Raw genomic sequence first — 24199 nt, 5'->3', positions numbered from 1 at the left:
ACATTCCACCAAATGCAATACTAATGCTGACGGAAACACAATAACTCATTGGTCACATCCAGAAGAATGTCCTCTAGATGGAGGATGGTAGTCTAGATGAGCGGCCAAGTCCAGATGACCTGCTGGGTGATGGACGATCCACCCCTCTCCCATTGGGTTTCTCCTCCAAATTGCTCATAGTTCATTTTAAAAAACATGCAGCTTCTAACTTTCACTTCAAAAGTGGGATTGACGAGGATGAGAAAAGTCACTTGCAAGCTCACGATAAGGCTACTTGGATAAAAATCATGCCAGTTTTTTTTATTTAATAATAGATACTCTTAGGATTATGCTTTGTCCTCTAATTTCTAGACATTTCTTTGAAAGGCACTTATTTCTTCTTGATCAAGAAATATTAGGATTTAACTAAACATTTATTTCAGGACCTGTTCTTCTTGAGCATTCTTATGAGAAAATGAAAAAAAAAACCTCTTCTTTCCATTATCTGTGCTCATCATCTTTAAAGATTAATAAAATCTATTTCAGGGACATCTATTTTAGGAAGAAGAATATGCTGTTCAGTGTCCCTGGATTCTAGTAAAATACTGGACATACACTCATAAACTTATTCCTTATGAACTTGCATTATTAATTTCACCTATCATTCAATGCATATAATAAATTATTCAGTGCTAGAAAACATTTTAAACTCTTGTTTACATCCAAATTTACAGCAGGCAACCATTTCGCTTGTGTTTTCCATCTTATCACTCCATAAGGGAAACAAGACAGATGATAGGAAGAGCATTCTGTGGACCCTGGTAAGCACAGAAGGGTTCTGGGAAGTCTTGGGAACATGAGTTCAAGCTGAACAGATGAGCAGGCAAGATGTGAATTCACTCTCTCTACTTTCTTCTGCCACAGCCCAGCCACATGGGCAGGGTACACAAGATAGGCAGCTGTGAGGTGCTAGATCACCTGGCTCTGCTCCTCCCCTGCCTCAGTCACCTCCAAGAAAGATCCGCTCTAGTCAACACTGGCTTGTACAAGAAGCACCTGAAAAGTCTTGGTGTTAAAAATCCTGAATCTAGTTTCCCGGGTATCTAGGGACCACTCCGCTCTGGGACACTATGACATCCTTCCCTTAACTGGTGGCAGTTAGGTCCCAGGTGCTGATGAAGACTGGCGGCTCTTCCCACAGCTCAGCCCTACCAAGGTGGCTCACCCCTGCCACTCACACCTGCCAACTCCCCAGACCATGGGTGTGAGGCTATAGAGAGCACCATATTCTTTCTTATCTCCTCTTCCCAGGCATCCAATCCCCAGGACAGACATTTCTTGCAGCTGTCTCTTAAGAAGAAATCGGGTATGGTTGCCTATCCTATAATTCCAGCAGCTCTGCAGGCTGAGGCAGAAGGGCACAAGTTCAAAGTCAGCCTCAGCAACTTAACGAGCTCCTAAGCAACTTAGTGAGACCCTGTCTCAAAATAAAAAACAAAAAGGGCTGGGGATGTGGCTTAGTGGTTAAGCACTCCTGGGTCCAATCCCTGGTACCAAAAAGAGAAAGAATAAAGAATAAAGCGGACACACTGCCCTGGAGAAGAAAGGGCCCTCCAAGTAACTGTTGCAGAATCGGTGGAGATTATGGAAGACAAAGTCGTCTTTTTGCCAACAATCAGGGTTCCAATGCCCAGAATGAAGGCCACATCAAGTCACTCTGCAGTGGGTTTTATGGTGGTCAGTACCACATGGAGCTTTTAGCATTTAATTACAGCAGCACTTGCAGAAGGGAGAGGAGGAGACAGGAGCAAGGAAAGGACCAAACTTCCTGTTGCAAAGTGACTCTTCGCTGAAGCTCACACGGTTCCCCATGCTGGGCAAAAGTCCTCCCCTGGCACCTTTCTGGGGACAGGCAGTCGGCTCCTCCACACTGATCTCAGGGCCAGGTCCAGACCATGGTCCAGATGCATTAGCGGAGGAGCCCAGGACCCAGGCATCCAGTTGCCTTAAGCTCTTCAGGACAAACACCCTCACTGTACCCAGGGGCTCCTTTTGCATCTCTAACAGCTGTCTCCATGGATTATGGGGTTCCCTTAGGGAAGAGATCATTAGTTCATTTCTTCAACTGTAGCCCACCAGCAACTCCATGGAGAAGACTTTTGACCCCTGAGGCCAAAAGGTCAGGCTGTGGCAGCCATTCGTGTCCAGTCCATGCAGGCTGACCTCACTCCAAGAAGCCCAGCCTCCGTGACCCCTGCAGGTGAGCCCTAACCTGCACTCCCGAAAAAATGACCTCCAGTGGGCTCCTCACCTCCAAGCCTGAGATTGGCAGGCTCATGAGACCAGGAGGTATCCATCAGCCTAGCCCGAGGGAGGGTCTCTGAAGCTCACACTGGTTTTCGAGAATCTTCTTAACAGCATTCTGTGCTACTTACACACACAGCAGGCCCTGATTGAAGAAATGCTTCTCAATTTTTTTATTCTTGTTTTGAAAAGTTGCAAGATGCTGAGTCTCCAAGGCATATGGATCTGTACTTAGAATGAAATTAATACTGTAGATATGAGCAAAGAAGCACTCCACAAGAACGCATTCTCTCCAGTTCTCACAGTGAAACTCATGCCAAGGCAGACACTGTGAGGAGCATAATCACTACAAACACTTTTCAGCAGGGAAACAAGCTGGGGCTCGGGGCCTGCTCCAGTGCTGCATTACAAATAAGGCACTTCAGAGACATCCACAGCGACAGTCTTCTCTCCCCTCACTGCCACCAGAAGAGGGGCCAGAATTTCCTGGTCTTTCCCAGAATCAGAGTTTCAGATACCCCTCCACATCAGAATGGGAATAGGAATGATGCCAAATTATCCCGTTTAATCTCCCACACCACACAATCAGAGGCAAGATTGAGAACTCCTGCCCCAGGAGCACTTCCTGTCCCTGAAGCCACGTGCCCAAGATCCCATCACTATAAAGTCACATCTCAGTCTGAAAATAATCATTCTCTCTCCATCATCATCAATGTAGAAACAAACTTGAAAACAAGATAATGCAGGGCAATCTAATGATCCTAAAATTACAATCATTATAATTATCATTGTATGATAGCAAATATATAATTCCTGGCCCCAGGCTAGGTCTTAAAACGGCACTCTGACATTTAATGAAACGTGATTATGAGAATACAGAGGAAGAGGAAAAACACGAATGTACATGGCGTTTAGGCCAGAAGTGTTGGAGTCTTAAAATGACCTACGTGCTCTGGCCCCTTCTCCATCACCAGCCACCCGTGTCCTACTCTCCCCTGTGCAGCACAATGACAGGCAGGTACACTGAGTTTCTTCTACCCAGAAATGCTCTCATCTCCTCTTGACCTGGTGTCACCTCCCTCTTCCTGCAGAATTAAATGTCCCAGAGTCCTCTGATTATGTCAGACACCATTTAATTACTATGCATTATGTATTGGTGCGACTCATATATATCAGGATTATAATTAAATGTCCATTTATGTAATTATTTGTTCAACATCCATTGCTGTCTATCAGGGCTGCCAAGAATTATTGCTTGGGATGTTCACTGCCCAAGGGTGCCCAGCAGAGGAGGGAGACCTGCTCTCTGCTCCCTCTGCCCTGTGCCTTGGGCTCACCTGCTGAGAGCAGGGACAGATGGCAGTTTCCAGAGTGGAGTGGACCAATAAGGATGAGAATTTTGTCTGTATTCGCCACTATCGACTCCTGCACTTAACCCAGTCCAGGCACCCAGAAGGTATCCAATAAATGCATGTGGTATACATAATTTATTTTACTAAATAAATGGGTAAAGGAATATGTTTAGAGTTTACAGAGCCCTAGGAGTTCTACCAAAGGTATCGTGACAAAGTGTGAAACATGACAACTCCCATCTCACTTGTTCTAGAAGCTAAAACCATCCTAACAGCAGAACCCAGCACAGTTCACAGGACGAATCCCTGAGGGGGAACGCCACTGCTCAACGGGACCCACATCCCGACCACAGTTGGCAAATGCCAGTCATTTTCCTTCTTTTTTGAAAGGAAAATTTCTGAAAGAAAATAATTGTAATCTTGTTTTATCTAAAAATAGTACCCAGACAAAAATAAATGAAGATTTGACCAAATGACCATACTGGTGAAGGCCATGAACATGAGCCACATCTTTCACAAGGTCACCGTCACCTTGGGTTGGGGGGCTCGGCTGGGGGATCATGGACATCTAGAGCTCCTCCCGTACAGGGTAAGACACCAGGAGAGCCAGGTCCATCTATCAAACTCTCTCCCTCCTCCCATCCCCCCTCCCCACCTTCTCTCAGTGGAAAACCCGTAGAGCTCCTTGTGGCCCAGAAAACCGAGGGAGATAAGCCTATGGGAGAGAACGACTTGGGCCTGAAATCGAATCAATTTGTTGGTAGAAATAATCATAAGGAGGCCCCCAAAGAAACGTCTGCTTATCAGAAACAAGTTGAGGGATGTCAAGGCTGTGGAGTCAGGAAGCTAGCCTGTCTCCAGCCCCCCAAGCCCCACCCAGATCCCACCCCAAGCGGCCAGGTAGAAAGGGCCCTAACTTGCAGGCGCTTGCCTTGCTGAGGCAGCAGGGGGAGCCAGTGTTCACAAGGTTCCTCCAGGGTGCCCAGCCAAGACTCCCAAGGACATCTTGGGCAGGCATCTTTAAATTTTAAACCTCCTTCTAAAGCTGAGCCACCTAAAGCCGAAAGAGACCAGAATCTCAGTAAGCAAAGGGATGGCAGCCCTGTCCGGATCCACTACCCTTCTAAGCCAAGCAGTGGCAAGGCCTCCTGTTCTCTTACGCTGGTCAGCAGGGGCACTGGCCAGCTTAGCCTCACAGCTTGGGTTTCTCTCTCTCTAAACAAAGAAGGTGAACCTGGGCATGATGGTGCACATCTGTAATCCCAGCAACTCGGGAGGCTGAGACAGGAGGATTGTAAGTTCAAGGTCAGCCTCAGCAATTCAGCAAGGCCCTAAGCAACTTAGACCCCATCTCAAAATAAAAAGTAAAAACATGTGAGGATGCATCTTGGTGGTAAACCACTGTTGGGTTCAATCCCTGGAACCAAAAATAAAAAATAAAAAAAAGAGAAGTAGCTTTCTAAGAACTGGACATCAGGAGTGAGTTTGGGGTCCTGGACACACATTTATAGCATAAATAAATTACAGTGTAAGAAATGCTTTATTCAATCGGGTCCATAAATCAGGTCAGTCCATTCAATAAATTTCTGGGGCAACTATTATGACCATTCACTGTGCTGGACGCTGGGAACACCTCGGTATTGGACAGTCACAGTCCCCTCATGGAGCTGAGGCCAATGATGGAAGCAGAGAGGAAAAACAACCAATAAACAGGGACAATAACAGACTCAGCTAAGTGCTGTGACAGTAACGAGAGGAAGGTGCAGGGTTTTCAGGGTGGAGTCTCCCTAAGGCCACACCGAGGCTGAGACTCAAGGAGGAGCAGAAGGCAGCATGGAATGTCCCAGATGGCTTCCCTCAAGACAAGACCCTGAGCTGGATCAAGTGCCAGCAGTTGGTTGGGGAGGTGGTCCCAGGAATCCCCAGCAGGAAAGTGAGACAGGGATGGGAGGAAGCTATCAGAGCTGCCTTGGAGCAAGGTACCAGCATGGGCAGTAGGAGGTCAATCCCACTGAAGGCCTTGGTGAGCCAGTGTGAATACACCCGGGACTCAGCCCACCTCAGGGGCAGGGAGCTGGGGGCTTTATCCACCTCACACACCAGTCACTGTCTGAGGGCTGCTGGGGGGATGGGTTGGGCTTCCATTCCTTGCCACAAACACAGGCAGAATGAGTCTGCACTATGAGAAGCCCTCAGCCAGAAAGACGCAGGTGCTGATCCCTGGGAATCAGAGCAGCGTGCAGGGGCCGAGGGAATGAAGGCGGCAGGACTCTTACAGCCCGTGGAAGGCAGGGGAGGAAGCAGAGGGCAAAGGCCCAGCAAGGGAAGCATACAGCTACCTGGTGTTGCAGGAACCGTTAAGAATTAGACTCTGAAGTCAAGGGCTCCAACACCTGATAGTCTAGATATAAATACCAGCTCTGTGACATTCCAGCTGTGTGACTTGGGGACAAATCACTGAACTCTCTGAATCTCGGTTTCCTCATCTGCACAATCTGATTACCAACAGTATTGATCATGGTTTGTTGGGAGAATCCAATGGGACAAGACCTTTGTGGCCCTCAGCACAGCATCCAACACATCTTACATGCACCAAGAGGGATGGCTGCTGGTATTTACTGTAAAGACAATACAGGAAACAGCGCAGGGGAGCAGAGCACACGCTGCAGACCTGCAGGGGCCTGAGCACTACATTAGTCTGCCATCTGTTGGGTGCACAGGAAGCCACCAAGGAGGGTAACCCAAGGAGGCCTGAAAGGATGATTCAGAGTGACAGTCTCCAAGGCAGCAAACACCTTTTCTGCTGCCACATTCCCTGTCCAAGACGGCTGCTGCCACAGGAGGAGGGTGTTGCTTAGCACCAGTGAGCCAAGCTCATTCAGAGAAGGGGACTATGGGACAGTCTTCACTCATGGTATCCACCTTTCCATTTAAAACAAAAATTGTACAAGTTCAAGGTGTATGCTGTAATGTTTTGATTATGCACGTGTTATGAAATGATTATCATGATTAAGTTAATATATCCACCATCTCATCTAATTACCTTTTTGGGAAGGCAGGGTGATAATATTTCAAATCTGCTCAGGAAATTTCTAGTCCACAACACATTACTGTTAACAGCAGTCTCCCTGCTGTGTGTTAAATACCCCAGATTTTTTCACCTGAGACTATACATTTGTAATGTTGCACCAACATCTCTCCATTTCTTCCAGCCCCTGGAGATCACTGCTCTACTCTCTGCTACTAGGAGCTCAACTCCTTTTAGATCTCATTAGAAGTGAGGTCATGCAGTATTTGACTTTCTGTGTCTTCGTATTTCCCTTAGCATAATGTCCTCCAGGCTCATCCCTGTTGCCAAAAATTACAGAACTTCATTCTATTTGAAGCTGAATAATATATTTGGGTAAACCCAAATCTATTATTTGGATAAACACCAACACACACTTAGATTGTTTCCATCTCTTGGTTGTTGTGAATAATGCTCAGTGGACATGAGGGTGCAGGTATCTCTTCCACATACTGATTCCATTTCCCTTGGATATGGACCTAGAAGTGGGACTGCTGGATTATAAGGTGGTTCAACTTCTAATTTTTAAGGCACCTCCACACTGTTTTCCATAATAACATTCTCACCCATAGTGTGTAAAGATTTCCTTTTCTCTGCATTCTCACCAACATCTGTTATCTCTTATCTCATTGATGACATGCATCCTAGCAGGTGTGTATGGTGATATGTCGCTGTAGTTTTAATTTACTCAAGGATTTGAAGGATTGACACTATGAAAATATCCATTTTACCCAAAGCATGCTGGAGAGACAGTGTAATCCCTATCAAGATTCCAATGGTGTTGTTCAGAGCAATGAATACTAAAGCAATCCTCAACTTCCCATGGAAATACAAAAGACCTCGGATGACTAATGCAGTGTTGAGAAGAAGCACAAAGCATGAGGCATCACCCTTTCTCATTTCAAATCACATTACAAAACCATAGGAGTCAAAACCAGTATGGTGCTGGTGCAAAACAGACAGACCCGTGGAGCAGAATAGAGAGCTTTTAAGACACGTACAGTTAACTATTTTTTACAAAGTTTCTGAGAACTCATAATAGGGAAAGGACAGTCTCTTCCATAAGTGGTGGTAGGAAAACTGGGAACAAACTGGGAATCCACACACCACACATAAATGTAAGACTGAAGCCATAAAAACTCCTAGAAGAAAACCCAGGGAAGAAGCTCCTTGACATTGGCACCAGCAATGACCTTTTGGACATGAGGCCGAGATCATAGGGAAGCAAAATAAACCAGTGGCTACCAAAAACTAAAAAGCTTCTGAACAGCAAAGGAAGCAAAAAACAACACAAGGAAAGAGCCCAGTGATGGAGAGGACATTTGCAAACCATGTATGTGATGCAAGGTAACATCCGAAATACATAAGGCATTTGTTCAATTCAATAGAAAAAAAATAGTAACCCAATGTAAAAATGGGTGAAGGACCTGAATAGACATCTTTTCCAAGCAGACCTGCAAATGGCCAACAGATACATAAAAAGATGAAAAGACGTCAAAATCACACCGCCTATGGGAATATAGAATGGTAGCATTGCTGTGGAGACCAGTTGGGCAGCTCCTCAGATTTGAACAGAGTTACCTCACGGTCCTTTGTTCCATCCTATGTGTAAACCCAGGAGAATGAAGGATATGTCCCTCACAAAAAGTTGCACACAGACATTATAGCAGCATTTTCCATCCCTCAGAAGCTGAAAACAACCTAAATGTCCATCAGTTGACTAGTGGATAAATAAGATGTGGCATAAAACCACATTATTATTGAGCAACAAAAACAAATCACTGGTGCAAGCTACAATACAGATAAATCCTGAAAACATAAGAAGACACCTTTGCAATTTAAGGATAAGAAAAGGTTTCTTAGCCAGGACACAGCAACAACCAGAAAGAAAAAGTTGTAAGTTAGGCTCAATCAAAATTAGAAGTGGCTGAAGACACCAGTAAGATGAACAGGCACTAAGATGGGGGAAAAACCATCTATCCAACCAAGATGTGGGAAAACTCCAATTAACCCTAAACACAGCCAAAGAAATTGTAATGGACAAAGAACCTGAACAGATAATATGCAAATAGAAAGTGTTGTGAAAAGCCAATACGCAAATGACAGGGTACCCAACACCATCATCTATCAGGGAAATGCAAATTAAAACTGCAGTGAGATACCACTGCACACCTACCAAGATGAGTAAAACTAAAAAGACGGATAACATGAAATATTAGTGAAGATATGGAAAACCTGGAATTTCAGAAAACTTTTAACCCAACAATGCCTCTCTCAGATATTTTGCCAGCATAAAATGCAAGGCACATCTACTAAAGGAATTGCTCTCAAATTCACAACTGAAAAGAACTGGAGAAATCCAAATGTGTACCAAGCATAGAATGGATAAACACCCACCGTGTGTGAGATCCATCACCACAGCTAATATCTCAGCAATAAAAGGGGTTAGTTACTGATACTCCTTAACATGGATGAACTGGAAGACACAAGAGCAGACACTCACAGACACAAAAAGCAAATACTGTGGATTCGATGATGGGAATGGAATGAATGGATAAAGTTAATCTAAAGTTCAGAAAAATAGAAATAAATAAAAGGGAAAAGGAAATAGGGACCATGGTGCTTCCCTCAAGGGATGAGGATTGACTGGAGACACAGACAGGAACTGTTTGGGGTTATGGGAATGCCTTCCTCTGTGATGGGACCATGGGTCACACAGAGTGTCCACTGGTCAGGGTTGACTGGCTATGGTTTATGCATGTCAATGTATATTTACCTTAACGTGCTATTTTTTTAATATTTGATTTTTTAGTTGTAGTTGGACACAATACCTTTATTGTATTTATTTATATGTGGTTCTGAGGATCAAACCCAGGGCCTTGCATGTGTGAGGCAAACACTGTACCACTGAGCTACAACCTCAGCCCTAACATGCTATCTTTTAAAAAAAATTGTCATATTAATGAGTGGTGTGGGAAATGGGAAAATAAAACAGGAAAGAAGAAGAGCAGAGTGTTGCACCTGGGGGTGCAGATTCATTGCGCATTCCATTTCTTTTAAATGTTCAAAATATTTTATAATAAAAAAGCTGGACATTGGGCTTTAATTATAATCTTTGATCTGACCCCAATCTTTTTTTTTCCAAAGAAAAAAAGAGAGAACCAATTCTTCGATGTGGAGTATGCTGAATGAATTAAACAGTACCCATTTCTTAAAAGATTCTATTTATCCAGACCAGGAACTTGGAGAGTAGATGAATTTAACATATGAATTACTCATTTCTTCCATATATCACCCCATTGCCCCAGAGCAAGGTGTCTCAGCTGGACCCTATTGGCATGTTGAGCTGCGTAACTGTCACGAGGTGAGTACCCCTGACCTCTAGGCAGCAGATGCCAACGGCACCGCCTTCCCAAAACACACACACACACACACACACACACACACACACACACACACACACACATATGCAATAACATCAAATGTTTCCAGACATTGCTAAATGTCCCCAGGGGGTAAAACTGCCCAGTTAAGAGCCACTATCCTAGAATATACATTGTCAATCAGAAGATAGCTCCTGCTCCTGGGGGGATGAAAATTGGTTCTTAAGGAGATGAAATAAATCGTAGCTATTACAATCATCTGGAAGGGAAAAATAAAAACTATCATTAGAGGAAAGACGGTGAGGAGCTCTTGCCAAGTCTGCTGATGTCCCTTCATGTGACTTTGAACCTGAGGGCTTTTATTTTTAAGTATGTTAACAGATATACAATAAATGGATGGCATTCAAGTCTCATGGGAGTTAGAGGGACAAGTCTAACCGCTTTGGGGGGGAGGGCGGGGTTCAGGGGAGTGGTAATGAAAAGCAGGCTGTTGAACATGCCCTGCAGAGAGGGCTCCTTCCGTACCCCTCATCCCAGGCTTTGGCAGGCCTGGGGCAGGCCTTCAAGGCACAGGGAGTCTTCATTCAGGTAGGAGACATGGCAAAGTAAGTGCAGTTGCTTCCCAGAACCTCTGCAAGTGCCTTGGAAGCTTGAGACATAGGATGATAAAAAAAATAATTAGGAAGAAAAACTATGAAGGACTCTTGCCAAGTTCACTGAGGTCCCTTGATCAGGAAGCTTTCCTTTTAAGTCACAAGAGAAGCCACAAGAGGTGAGTTGATCTCAGACAAATGGCCACCAGCTCATCAGGTTGAACCAGTGGTCTGTGCAACCCGGGCCGTTCACACAATGCTAAGAGGAGAGGAGTTCCCAAGCTCCCTGTCTACCAGCAAAACCCCTTGAGAGCAATTTCATTTTGTAAAATGATCAAAACAAATGACCCTTGCAGTCTTCCCTGCTCTCCTGGTTCCTTTTTCTTTATGCGGAAGCCTGCGAGGCCACTCTAAGACGCAGCTGGGTTATGACACTGAATATTCATGTTTGATGGAGTCAGACCTGACAGAGATGATATCTTGGGATCATTTCCCAATGCATACTTAAAAGCTACTTAGATTCCTTCAGCAAAAGCAAACTCCCAGACACTCAGCCTGCAAAGACCCCTCCGCACGTGTGCGTTTCTCAAGGACCCTGCTAACAAACGCAACACAGAGCAAATGCTTCTTCTACAATGAGGTCGCCAGAGTTCCACAGCGGCATTTCTGACTTTAAAGTGAGAGGGAACAGAAGGAGCAGCAGTGTGATATCTAACTCTACTTAGTGCAGCCACGATGGCTGCTTGTTTGGTCAAACGCCAGTCCAGATGTTGCTGTGGAAGTATTTTGCAGAGTGATGACTACATAAAGCAGACTAGCCTCCATAATGTAAGTGGGCCTTATCCAATCAGCTGAGGGCCTCAATCGTGAAGAGTGAGATTTCCTACATCAGGAAGAATTCTACCTCTAGACTGGCAGCTAGGAGCCCTATCTGGTTTCCAGCCTGCTGGTCTCACCTGGGGCTCCAGGCTTTAACATCAATTCTTACCTGAATGCCCAGTCTGCCAGCTTGTCCTCAAGAACTCAGACCTGCCAGGCCCCACAGTCCATGAGCCAATTCCTTAAAATAAGTCTCTCATTACCTGGATAGGTAGATACAGAGAAAGAGATGCACAACCTATTGGTTCTGCTTCTCAGGAACATAAATTCCATCTGATGGCACTTGAACTCCACAGCGCACCATGTGAAGATGGGAAGCAAGTGGCCCAGGGGCTTCTGACTTGCACGGCTACAGACAGATCAATCTTTGATCCCGCTGAGGATGGTGCTGAGGAGGAGCAAGGCAGTCCTTCACTCCACAGGGGCCTGCAAAGCCTTGGCGCTGGAGGCATCTGGTCCTGGGGAAGGCAAGGGTGGTGGGGCAGAGATGGGTCTGGAAACAGAGGTTAAGTAGAAAGTCCCTATAAACAGAAGCTAAACTCCCCAGGTCCCAGCCATGTCCTGCAGAACTAGGAAACCACCCCTGCCCACTCTTGAAGAAGATTTAAGGCTTTAATCATCCAAGGCTCTGAACTTGGGAAGGAATAAGGGACAGGTGAAGGCATAGTCCAACAGCAAGATGGAAAACAAGGAGAGCACGCGAAAGTCCCCAAGGTGACCCAACCTGTGGGCACCCGCAGGGCCTGGGACCAAAGAGCCTCAGGGTAAAAGTCAGATGCTAACCCTCAGGAACCAGCAAGCCAGTGGACCCCACTTACCCAGCTCTACCCAGTTATCTGAGCAACTAGACCTTTAATAAGAACAGTCAAGGACACCAGATGTTTAACACAAACAGAAGGCAGGGAGCAGGTGCAACCTGCAAGCAGAGAGGTAAAAGATATCGCGTCCGTGGGGAAAAAAAGAACAAGCTATTGATTTTTTTTTTTTTTAAATCAGAGTTCAAGAAAGAGTTCTTGGAAATTAAAAATATAAAAATCAAAATGATGATTCTGTAGAACGGTTAGTAGATACAATTATTTAAATCTCTGAGAGATGAGCAAAAATGACATAAATAATAGGAAAGAAAAGATAATAAAAAGATTAAGAGTCCAGGAGATTCAACATCTACTTAAGACAGTTCCAAAGATGAAACAGGGACCACAGAGGTACAAGTAATGAAATTCCAGCTTAAAAGGACTCGTGGAGTGACCAGGACAATAAAGTCAATAAAAGAAGCCCAGTAAGGCACATCATCTTCAGGAAATTCAGACGACCAGAGACAGAGAAAATATCCTAGGAGGTCCCAGGAAAAAAAAAATAGAGAAAAATGAGGAAAGCAACACCCTCAGACCTGTCTTAGGCATGCTCTGGACTGGAGTCCTGCGTGGAGATGATTTGCAGCTTAAAATTCTATACACAGTCACAACCAGAATTAAGAACCTTCAGACATAATAAAAACCCCAAAACATGAAACTCACTTGTACTCTTTGGTGGGAAACTCTAAGAGAAAGTGTTTTTCCTCCTGGAGGCTGCCCTGCCCCTTGACAGACATTCCCAGCCTCTCTGACCAGCGCTGTAGGGCTAGGGTCCACCTCACCCGCAAGGAGGACATGGGCCATGATCATCCTGGTCCCCTCCCAAGTGCTGAGCCCAGGGCCTACTAAACAGTAAGGGCTCAGCAGGGGGCAACTGAATCTCTGTCAGCCCTTCTTACCTCCCCAGCCCTTTAAAGAATACACCTGCCAGCAACAATGGCCCCCCTTTATACTGAAATAGAGTTGTTCAAAATTGAAGCATCCACGTGCACAGTCTGAAGGTGCTGGTCTTGTTTAGTAATGCTTTTTATTTTTATATTTTTTTGATATTTATTTATTTATTTATCATAGAATTTTTTGATTTTTTGATTTTTTTTTTTTTTTTTTTTTTTAGTTCTCGGCGGACACAACATCTTTGTTGGCATGTGGTGCTGAGGATCGAACCCGGGCCGCATGCATGCCAGGCAAGCGCGCTATCGCTTGAGCCACATCCCCAGCCCAGTAATGCTTTTTAATACTACAGGTTGCAGCATGTATCAGTTGCAAGGATGGTGAGCTTGTATTGTAAATAGATACTGTCATTTTTTGTGGACCATGTCTCTTTTGCAACCACTTAACTCTGTCCCTCTAAAGTGAAAGCAGCCCCAGACAGTATGTAAATAAACGGGCATTTCTGTGTTCCAATAAAACTTGATCTGCAAAGCCAAGCAGCTAGTGGCTTGGCCTGCCTGCTGGCGTGGGCCATCCCTGGACAACGGTGTCGTGGCTTCACTCATTCCCACCCCTTCCACAGGAAAGAAGCTTCTGAACAGCTTGACTTGGCGTTAATCACTTGTTTTACTGTGTTCTCTTGAATCATTACCCAATCAATAATTGAGATTGTGCTATGAGACTCGATTCCCTTTGCAGAACATTCCAGCGTTTAGCCCCATGGAGGGAGTCCACTCTCTGTCTCCTCTTCAACCCAAAGCTTCTCCCAGGCCTGCAGGATATCACCTGCTCTTGGAAACTGTGGTCTCTGCGGGTCCAATCAAGGGGGATTAGGCTGCCTTGCTGAGTGAGTCCCTCTGAGAGTCCCCCACTGCGGGGACATGCTGTGTGCTCAGGGTTTGCTTGGTGAGCTCTTCAGCTGCAGTTGTTTGGTTGCTCATTAAGAACAAGATCCTTTGTCTCCAAAAGAAATCAATGTTTGTTCTTCAGTCCAGAGGAAACCACCCTTCTACAGGACGTTATGAGGTCAAGGCATATAATCCTGTGGCCAATTATCTCTGAAGACAGCAGGAGCAAAACCACGCCTGGTCCAGGGGTTAGATCTCCATCCCACATCCCAGAAGTTTCTGCCAATCAAGCCTAGAAAATTGATTTTTCCTTTTTAAGGGAGAAGGAGTATTTGTAACAAAATAAAGGTCCACTGAGGTCATCCTCTCTGAGGAGCAAAAGTCACCCCAGTCACGAGCCTTCCTATTAGCTACAATAAGAAATCCAGAAAATAGCCCTGATGGTTTTTTGACTGGAGATGGCAGGTCCCTTCAAGCCAATCCCTGCCCTGTCATCAAAAGGGGAAAGAGATACATGGAAATACCTCCATGAAAGTCCAGAGGCTGTGGAGGATTCCGCCTGCTGACTGGACAAATCTATAACATTCTAAGTGATATCTGAAGCAAAAGATAATAATGGCACCTTCCAAAACACTTGTCCAGTACAGACCAACCTCAGTCACACATTCAACAAGCGGCCAACAGGCAGCCTGTGAGAAAGGCTTCTTGGTGGCTAGAGGGAGAGTGTGAGTCTAAAGGAAACAGCTTTGTGGTGCCAGCCGTCTGCCTGCTTGAGGCCTTCAGGTGAGAGCTATTTGCTCCCCAAATTCAAGTGCAACAGCAGACACTGAACTCTGCCTCCGTCCTTAGTCAACCATTTGAAAAGTCAGAATTAAGATTTTCCTATCTTAGGAAAGGGTTCCACTACTTAATGCTCTTAATTTTTAAAGCCCCCTTAAAACAGCACCAAGCTGTTGGGGGGATGAATTATATCCCCAAAACAACACAAAAGAACGACACAGGACTTGAGTAAGGCACAGAGAGAGAGCAGAAAAAGCCGACCCCAGGTGAAGACCAATTCCAGGTCCCCCGAGCAACGCCAGCTTGGGAATCCCTGACGGCAAGGATGCCATGGCTCACAGCAGGAAGCTTCCAGATGGCACCCCAGACCCTGGTACTTCACAGAGTAAAAACGACTTCGGAAGGAAGCACTTCCAGGTGTGTTTCCTTCCTCGAGTGGCAGGAGGCCTGAGGCCTGGAAGAACCTGAGGCCCACATTCTCATGATTGTGCAGCTCCTGACACAGGGACCTGTTTTGAAGCAGCATATGCAGTGACGTGCGTCCCTCCATCCTCTGCACGTCCCTAAAGCCAATTCCTTTGTGCTGATTAAGTGTCTGATCTGAGTTTCTATGTTCATCTCCCAGGGCTGCAGCAATGGGCGACCTTGACACGGAGGCGAACACAGCTCACGCTCCTTCTCTCACACTCCTGGAGACCAGGGGTCCACCACCGAGTTGCCAGCAGGGCCACACTCCCTCTGAAGGCTCTGGGAGGAACCTCTTCCAGCTGTGGTGGCTCCACGTATTCAGGGCTGGTGACTACAGTACTCCAGCCTGCCTGTGTCTCTACTGGGCCTCCTCCTCTGTGTGTCTGTCTCAAATCTCCCCCATGCCTGTCACCTATGTCAAAAATGATCGCATATCAAGATCCCTACACTGTAATTACATCTGCACAGACCCTTCCCCCCCCCTTTTTGGAATGTAAATAGTAATTTTTTAAAAATAAACATACACATAGTAAAATGACTACTACCGTCAGACAAGGTACCATATCCATCTTCTCACATGATCACCTTGTGTGGGGGGTGGGGAGATTCTGAAATTACTCTCTTGGCAAATTTCCACTATATAATACACTATTATTAACTAAGTGCCTTTTTCTAGAGGTTCCAGGGACTAGGACTTGGGCCTGCCTTTTGGGGGCCAGTATGCAACCCACCACGGTCTTCAACAAACCAAAAGACAAAATGAGTTTTTATTTAGACTTACAAGAACTATAAATGCTTCATTGTATTAAACTGCCAAAAGGCCCAAGACATTAGATCATGAGAGGTTGTCATCCTTGTTACTAGGTCATCCAGTTACCAGGTCTGTCTGAGCCTCAGTGTCCTTGTAAGTTAAGTGGGAACAACCCCAGCCTGGCATGTTGGGGTTCAGGTTGACAGCAATTCATTTCAAGTACCTGGCACCCCAATATCTTGTTGACAGACCCTCAACTCCAATGGCTCTGGACAAAATATCCACAGCCAGTCACAGGATAAAGCATTCCATTAATTCTCAAATGTCTCAATCCAGCCACTAGTAGGATTTGTCTTAGGTACAGAATTTAGGAAAAAAAGAAAAGGAAAGATTAAGATGAGACAAGCCCAGGTGAGCAATGATCAGACCTGCAGGAGTCAAGGACTTGGCATCATGGCCCATCCCAAGCTGTCAGTCACCTGTTGCCATAGTTCCCCTCCAATTATCCCAAGAATCGCCAGCTTACTACACAGCCTGCCACTGCCTACAGACACACCACGGCAGGGGCTCATCTTATTCAAGGCATGGGCTGCATCTTGTTTCTGTCTGTATCCCCAACACCTGGCGTGGTGCCCGGTATCCAAGTCATTTAATAAACATTGATAAAATGAATGAAGACATGAGCCAGGATATTCTGGAAACTTCATCTCTGACAATAAATAACAATAGGGAGAGCCACTGCTTATTTGAACTTATGATTCTAAGTGCTTTGCAATTACTAAGTGGACCAAATAAGACAACGGACCTACACATTCTGGCACGGCAGATGCTCTGAAATGCAAGTGGTGGTTGTTGCTCATTGACAGACAGCGGAGGCATTCTCATTCCCACTTCATGCAGCAGGAGCCGAGGCCCTGAGCTAATATCTGGCAGCCAGGATTGGGCACAATTCAAATACCTGTGTTCCTTCTACACAATGATGCCCCAGCCTCATTTTCTTCAGCCTTTGCTGTGATGCCTACCCCAGCTCATGTACCTAAAGATGAACTATACATCAGTGTGAGTAAGTGTGTGTGTGTGTGTGTGTGTGAGCATAACATGCATGTGTGCATGAATCTGCATATGCATTGTGTATATATGTACACAGATACCTGAAATACGCACAATTGAAGAAATAAATCAGGCAGAACACTAAGTTGAGCAATATCAGGTCCCTTGGAATTCCCACGTGCCATCAAGGTTAAAGCGTCACCCGTCACATTCTGCTGAGCTCAGGAAACAACACGTACAGTGTTGGTAAACCCCAGAGTCTTGTCTCCAGGCTAATTACTTCCTGTTGAGCATCCTGTTTCTAAGCCAACCACCCTACAGCAAAGAAAAATGAACGGTGCTTAACATGCACACACTAATGCTCTTCTCTCCACCTAAGCTCCCCAAGAAAGTGACCAGGAACATGCCCTTGGGAACTGAAGTGTGTCCCCACCATGAACTTACAAGAGGAGTGGATGCTGGGGAAGCTTTTGCGGCCCTCGGACACCAGGTCAGGGTCACCCGTGCAGTGCATTTCCGAGTTCATCACTCCATCTGGAAAGCAGCGGTAAAAGAAATCGGGGCGAGGTCTACAAAAGACACCATGGACATTTTCAATATAAAATGCTGCCATCACAATGAGCCCCAAGCTGAGCCCACCTCCCCGCGGCCCCGGCCCCTTCCTTGAGCCCCCTCTGCTGGCAACACCGCAGTTTTCCCCCAGAGCACTCTGCACATGCTGGTTTGGGGGAAGCCCAGGCTTCTGGGTCAGAAAGACCTAAGTCGGAATGCTCGCTTGCCACTTACTAGTCTGTAACCTATGGAAAGTCACTCAGCCTTTCCCAGCCTCCATTTCCACAGCTGTCAAAGGGGGAAGTCAATACTCAGCCAAAGGCAAGGTCCCGGCACTAAATGGCATGACTTACAGGGAGCACCTAAGCACAGCTCCAGAGCAATAAAAGGTACTGCCTGCCTCAATTCACTGCTCTGCCAATCCATAGGCTGCTCCCAGGACCCCAGGCTATTCATATAAAAATCTGCCCTGAATTTCAGTATCCAATTGCCTTTCCTCAAAGAGCAGGTCCCACTTGACCCAAGAAGACCTGAAAGCTCAGCTCCATGATGCAGAAAACTCTGAGGCCCACGCTGGCTTCTCTGGTCTAAGGCACAGGAGGGAAAGCTCTAGCAGGGAGAGGGGTACCCTGGCCCCGAAGCCAGAACCACAGTTAATATCTGATGAACACATGCTGGGCGCCAGACTCCATGCTAGACACTGCGTGAGCCTCACACCATGGGACTTCTTACAGTTTAGATCCAGAATGCCCCCAAAACTCCTGTCCTGAAGACTTGGTCCCCAATGCAGCTATGTTCAGAGGCAGGGCTTTTGGGAAGGGACTGGATCATGAGGGCTCTGACATTATTAGTGGATTAATCCATTGATGACTTCATAGTTTAATGGATGACTGGGAGGTTGGACCTCATTGAAGGGAGTGGGTCCTTGGGAACATGCCCTTGGGAACTCTATCTTGTCCCCAGCCCCTTCCTCTTTCTCCTTTCTTCCTAGCCACCTTGAAGTGAGTGGCTTTCCTCCACCCTGCCCTTTCACCATGATGATCTGCCTCCTCTCAAACCCAGGGACAGAGCCAGCCAATCACAGATCAAAACTTCTGAAAATAGTGATCCAAAGTCAATCTTTCCTTCTTTAAGTTGTTTTTCTCAGGTATTTTGTCCGGACTACATAAAACTAACCCATGACTCTTAGGAGAACACTGAGGCAAAAACCTGGGGCTTTCTTCATTTTACGGTTGCCAAAAATGAAGGCTTAGGAAGATTTACACTCCTTCCTAAGGTCACTCGCAACCTGTAAGTGGCAAAGCAAGCCCTGAACCCAGCAACTGAATTCTCATGCCTACAGATCCCCCATGCTTGACTGCCTCACTCAGGTGAGGATCCTCAGCGGGGTGTGTGATGGTCTCTTGCATCACAGTAATCTAACTATCATTTGCTGGCTCTCTACCATGGGTGAGACTCAGCCAATGCTGCAAACACAGCACCCTTTTCCTGCGCATACTGGGTCACAGTTATTGTACACCGAATGTTGATCCTTACATCTCAATAATCCATCAGTGCTGCTGGTCTTTTCCCTACATGGCCCGTGTTTCTCCAGGGTGGCTGTCTACCTACTGAACCAGAACCTCAGTGGATGTGGCCTGAGAAACAGTATTTTATCAGGGCCGTAAAGGAACTCTAAGCACAGGGGGTGGGAGGAACTGCAGGACCAGGCCAAGCACTGTTCAATTTTATCCATCTTCTACCCCTCAATGCCTGACCAGCATATTTATTAAATGCTGTGGTTGGGAAAGGGGACCTAACTTATCCAAGGCCATCAATTCATCAGGATCCAGACCAGGACTTGAATTTGGGCCTTTGGTTTGCTAAATCTCTGCAGAGACCAGCTCCTTCACCAGAGTAGTCAGACAAGGAAAGATAATATAGAACAGAAATCAGGTCTTAGGGGCAGTAGAGAAATGTGCCCTAAGCCAAATCTCAATGCCAAACTACATCTCATTGTGCAGAGAACAATAACTAACCTTTTTTATTTATCAAAGGACAAAACTGATATGAGAAGAGGTATCTGGTGAGGCCCTGGGATAGCAGTAGATGGTTCTTGAAATGCCAGTGGCAGGCTGTGACTCATAAGAAAGTATGGTCAGTGGACAGTTCCTTACTGTTGATCTGTTCTATAAAATAGCAAGTTTGCAATTCTAAGGAGAGAAAAGACCTATGCTGATGATAAAAAAGCCCAGAATGGCAACGACTCAGGGGAAAACTAGAATCTGTCCTGTGTAGTGTCCTGTGGCCATGGTTCCTATATGGTTGACCTGGACAGTCTAAGTCACCATTTGTTTCTTTTTGGAACTTACCTTCCCACTATTAATTTGATAGTGTTTGTGCAGACTCCATTCAAAGCAAGAGCCAAGGACACCGCTACAAAACAAAACCAACAGACAGAAAAATAACCAGCTGGCTCTCAAATCAAAATCATCACCATCACCACCATCATCACCATCATCATCACCATCACCATCATCATCACCACCACCATCAGCAGCAGCATCATCACCTCATTATCATCACCACCACCATCAATACCATCACCATCATCACCATCAATATTATTATCACCATCATCGTCCCCACCACCATTATCACTGTAACATTTAGAATACTACTTAATATGACTATACAGATATGAACCAGTGCTTTAAAAAAGAGGGAAACTAGGCTGCTACAGAAAAAAATATAATTGGGGCAGGACTTTGGAGGGTGACTCATAAAATTCCAAGTGCATATGACATGAAATTTATCTCTCCTCCTTGACTTGAAAATTTCAACATCACAGAGGAGTCCATCTATCATTTTCTGGCCTGATATAAACAGATTTAATAGTACAGCATGTAGAATTTCTTTTACTAGTTGCAAGATACATAACTTTTTATTTCCTCCCGGCAACCTTCTCAGGCATAATTCTAACCAGAGCACTTGCTGGAATCTAGCGGCAGAACAGGACATCCCACCAGGCCACTATCTCATTGTTGACCCATCACTCCTGACAGCCATCCACTTGTTAACAAACAAGTCACTGTTTCTGAGAAGTTTTTCCAAGCACCTCGCTGGATTTTGAGAAGGTCTGTCCAGGTGGTGATTTTTGCCATCTGGAACAGGAAGAACTTCCGGAATACATTATTTTAAAGTATACAGCACAGGGCCTTCCTCCAAGCTGCTTGGAAAGACTTTACTGGATGAAGTACAGATCATCCAAAGGGTGCCAGTGACATGAGTCACGGCGCTTTCCCTGCAAAATCCTCACCCCTCCCTCTGTGGTTCATCAAGAGTGAACAAAAGGCAAAGTCATCCCCATAGATGTGGCGGAAGGTCAAAGGCCTTGCATAAGCAATAAAAGCCTAGCGATGCCCTGTTCCGTGGCTCTGTTGAACAACAAAGCACGGGAGCTACCATTTACCTCTGGCAAATAGTAACTGTTCAGTTCTCGCTGAGATTTATGTAACAGAGCAGTGGAGAGGCATTTTCGGGAAGGAGCTGCCTAGAGCAATTTGTGACCATGGAGGGAGACAAATGTGTTGTTTTGCAAGCAGAAAGTACTGTGGAATGGTCGAGATGGTCACCGAGGGCATAGGCCACCCAGATGGGGACAAAACTACCTGTTCTTAATGACTCATAGGAAGCAGAGAGAATGGTAGGGATAAGTTGAATTGAACACCTTTGTCAAGCGGAAACGAATCACTGAAGTGGGAGGGGAAACACCTGCCATGTCTGAGCTTGGTGGCAAAGGAGGATGGGCCAGGGCTGGAGGGCAGAGCGCGAGGCAGCACCGTGGCACTGCCGCCAACACGCCGCGCATGCAGCTGAGGGGGTGCGTGAACTGCAACTGAGCAGGGGAAGATCTACCGATAGCACTCTGTACACACAGACCCCTCCTTCCTAAAATTCTGGCTTCTCTTCCGTCTCACAAGCTCAGAGCACTGCTGAGAGGGCCCTTTTGCAATGGAGAGAAAACTCTCTGGGCTCTCTTGGTTGTATTTTTTCCCAGAACCATGGTCATGAATAGGCTATGAGAGAGCAGGGCAAGACTGTGGTCTCTCCCCTGCTCAGGCTGACTGGCAGGCTCCCTACTGCTCTCCCAGGGGGCTCAGCTCACACGTGTGTCCTGGCCAGAGCTTGGCCATAGCACAGATAAACCCTCTGGAAGCAAGCATCACTAATTGATCTCCCATCGCCCCTCATAAATCTTGGCAAACCTAGCACACAGCTACATCGATCCATCACACTGCATACCCCCAACCTCTGAGCCTGGTGGGCTTACCCCAGCACAGGACAGTGCTTCAAAAACTTTGAAGTGGCTGAGCTAGAAAATTTATGGATGTGATCAAACCACCAGCAGCTGGCAGCCTCACTTCCACCCGACTCCTGAAGAAGCCTGGATGGGAACCTGGAGTCATGGTGCTTGGTGTGGAGGCTCCACTGACCTGATGGAGTTTTCATGTGAACAGCACACCCTCAAGGACCAACACAGGGACCCCTCCTGATACCAGAAGCTGCCATGGGCTGGACAAGCAGGGAAGTGAATGGCCCCCTCAGGAGTGCTTGTGGATTGACAATGACCCAGTGGACCTGGCTTCTACGGCTTCTCCCAGCAACGTAAGTTTAACAGAAAACTCAGAAAGACAAACCAGACTATGTCTGATAAAGAAATTTAAAGCGACATGGCCTGGGAATTAGCTTGCTGGAGCCCAGATTGAAGGCACCACTGGTTGTAAGCATTAGAGAGGATTAGGGGGCCTGGGTTGTTTATTTTATTGTAGGAAATTCGGACCACAGTCCTTCTGCAACACGCGCTCTATCGTGCAGATCTGTTGCTCTGCAGCCCAATGCCTGAAAGCCCAAGGCTGCAGGCGGAAACCTCACTGCTCTCCTCTGGCCCAGACGCACAGATGGGGCCAGAGTGCACAGGCAGATCAGGAAAACTTGGCACCTGGGTTTGGAAGTCTAAGTTAAAGTCTTCCCAGGACACCTGAGCAAGGAAGGGACCTGAGCACTACACCACCTCACTGAGAAAGTCCTGAATTCCAGACATTAGAAAACGACCTTTTCTGTCCTTAGGGTTTCAAGTTTACTCTCTCACCCGCTACTTCCAGCCTCCTTCCCTAAGAACAGAGGTTGTTTTGAAACTCGGCGCACAATGAAGGCTCTTCATCATTTTTACAGGGCAGGTTTTCATTTATTTAGGCAAACAGAACATTCAATAATTCCCCCTTCCCAGTTAACACATAGGAGACAGACTCTGGTGTTCAATTTTGAAATGTCACCATAAGGAAGATTTAGCTGAGAATGAAAGTGTCTACAGAAGGTAACCATGAGCTACTTACTGCCATCACATTGGCCCAACTCCAAAAGCCAGCCGTAAATTATAACCACAATCATGAAAGACAGTTTTTACCCATCTTTGTTTATCTGGGGATCTGAGCCAGGGGAACAACTAAAGGCTGAAGTGAAGGGCTTCCAGGCCAACTAGATGTCTCCTGGTGGGATGTTTGGGGACCAGGATGCTCGAGCCATGTGTGGGAGGCCCCTGTGCTTATGTTGGAGAAGCTGACTTTTCTGCCACCTCAGTCAAAAGGACCAAGACCATGTGACCCAACCCAACCCACAGATGCAGCCTGGGGACACACAGCTGACCTGTGGGAGGACGACTCCAGGCTGGACTTTATGTCCAGCTGAAGAAATGAGCTGAGTCAGAGTCCAGACCAAGAAATAGTGAAAGTCAGTGACGGGCCCCAGAGCTGAGCAGTCAGACAGACATGGGGCAGGAGCAGTCACCACAGGGAGCTCCAACCTCACATGAACCAAAGGTCTGGGCAGCAGGAGGGTGAGGCCAGGAGGTCCAGACAATGGTCCTGAGCCAAGGTGGGTCTCTCCTCTTGATGCCCTAGCTCCCCACTCCAGTCCCAGTGAGATACCTTGGTTTCCCCTTCTCTTCTTATATGTCCCTGAGATGGCTTATTCTGGCTCTGGATTTAAACCCCTAATTCATTTAAGCTAATTTGGGAGGGTAGTTATCCTATTCCTTTCAACTGGACAGGACCTAACTAAAGCCTGGTTATGTGAACAACATCTGTGCCATTGAGGGTGGAAGCCCCTTGACTGTTCTGTGCACCTTATCAAGAAAAAGAAGGACCATATTTTCTAGTTTCATTTCCCCACAACCCAACCATTAAACACATTGTTGAGTGAGAAATTTCATTCTTCCAGGTTCACTACCTAACTAGATGGTGCGTCTGCACAAACACCAGACATAAATTTTGAGGTGAAGTTATAGGTAACTTATATGTGAGTTATCAAAGAAAAAACCCCAATAACCTTATTTAGCTTTCCTTGGAATCAAAAGATATGGCTATGGGTT

The 24199-nt window shown here is 46.2% G+C and overlaps 1 protein-coding gene across 6 annotated transcripts in view; it reads right to left on the bottom strand.

Annotated features, from left to right (window-relative positions):
- PLPP4 (phospholipid phosphatase 4) overlaps positions 1-24199 on the bottom strand; it is a 115262-nt gene that overhangs the window by 38154 nt on the left and 52909 nt on the right. For 2 of the 6 annotated variants that reach the window (XM_081268652.1, XM_081268653.1), the window contains exons 4-5: positions 20142-20205; positions 17683-17807 (exon numbers count right to left, since the gene is read on the bottom strand). The exons of 1 other annotated variant lie outside the window; for it this stretch is intronic. In XM_081268652.1, the coding sequence (XP_081124778.1) occupies positions 17683-17807; positions 20142-20205 (189 nt within the window). The remainder of the gene's footprint in view (positions 1-17682; positions 17808-20141; positions 20206-24199) is intronic. 3 more of the 6 variants (XM_081268655.1, XM_081268654.1, XM_081268656.1) reach the window with 2 other exon arrangements.

The sequence above is a fragment of the Spermophilus citellus genome (genome assembly GCF_964194105.1).
Source record: "Spermophilus citellus genome assembly, chromosome: 15".
Classification (NCBI taxonomy): domain Eukaryota; kingdom Metazoa; phylum Chordata; class Mammalia; order Rodentia; family Sciuridae; genus Spermophilus; species Spermophilus citellus.
The sequence above is the reverse complement of the archived record's forward strand: the minus strand, read 5'-3'. Positions and strand labels throughout refer to the sequence as shown.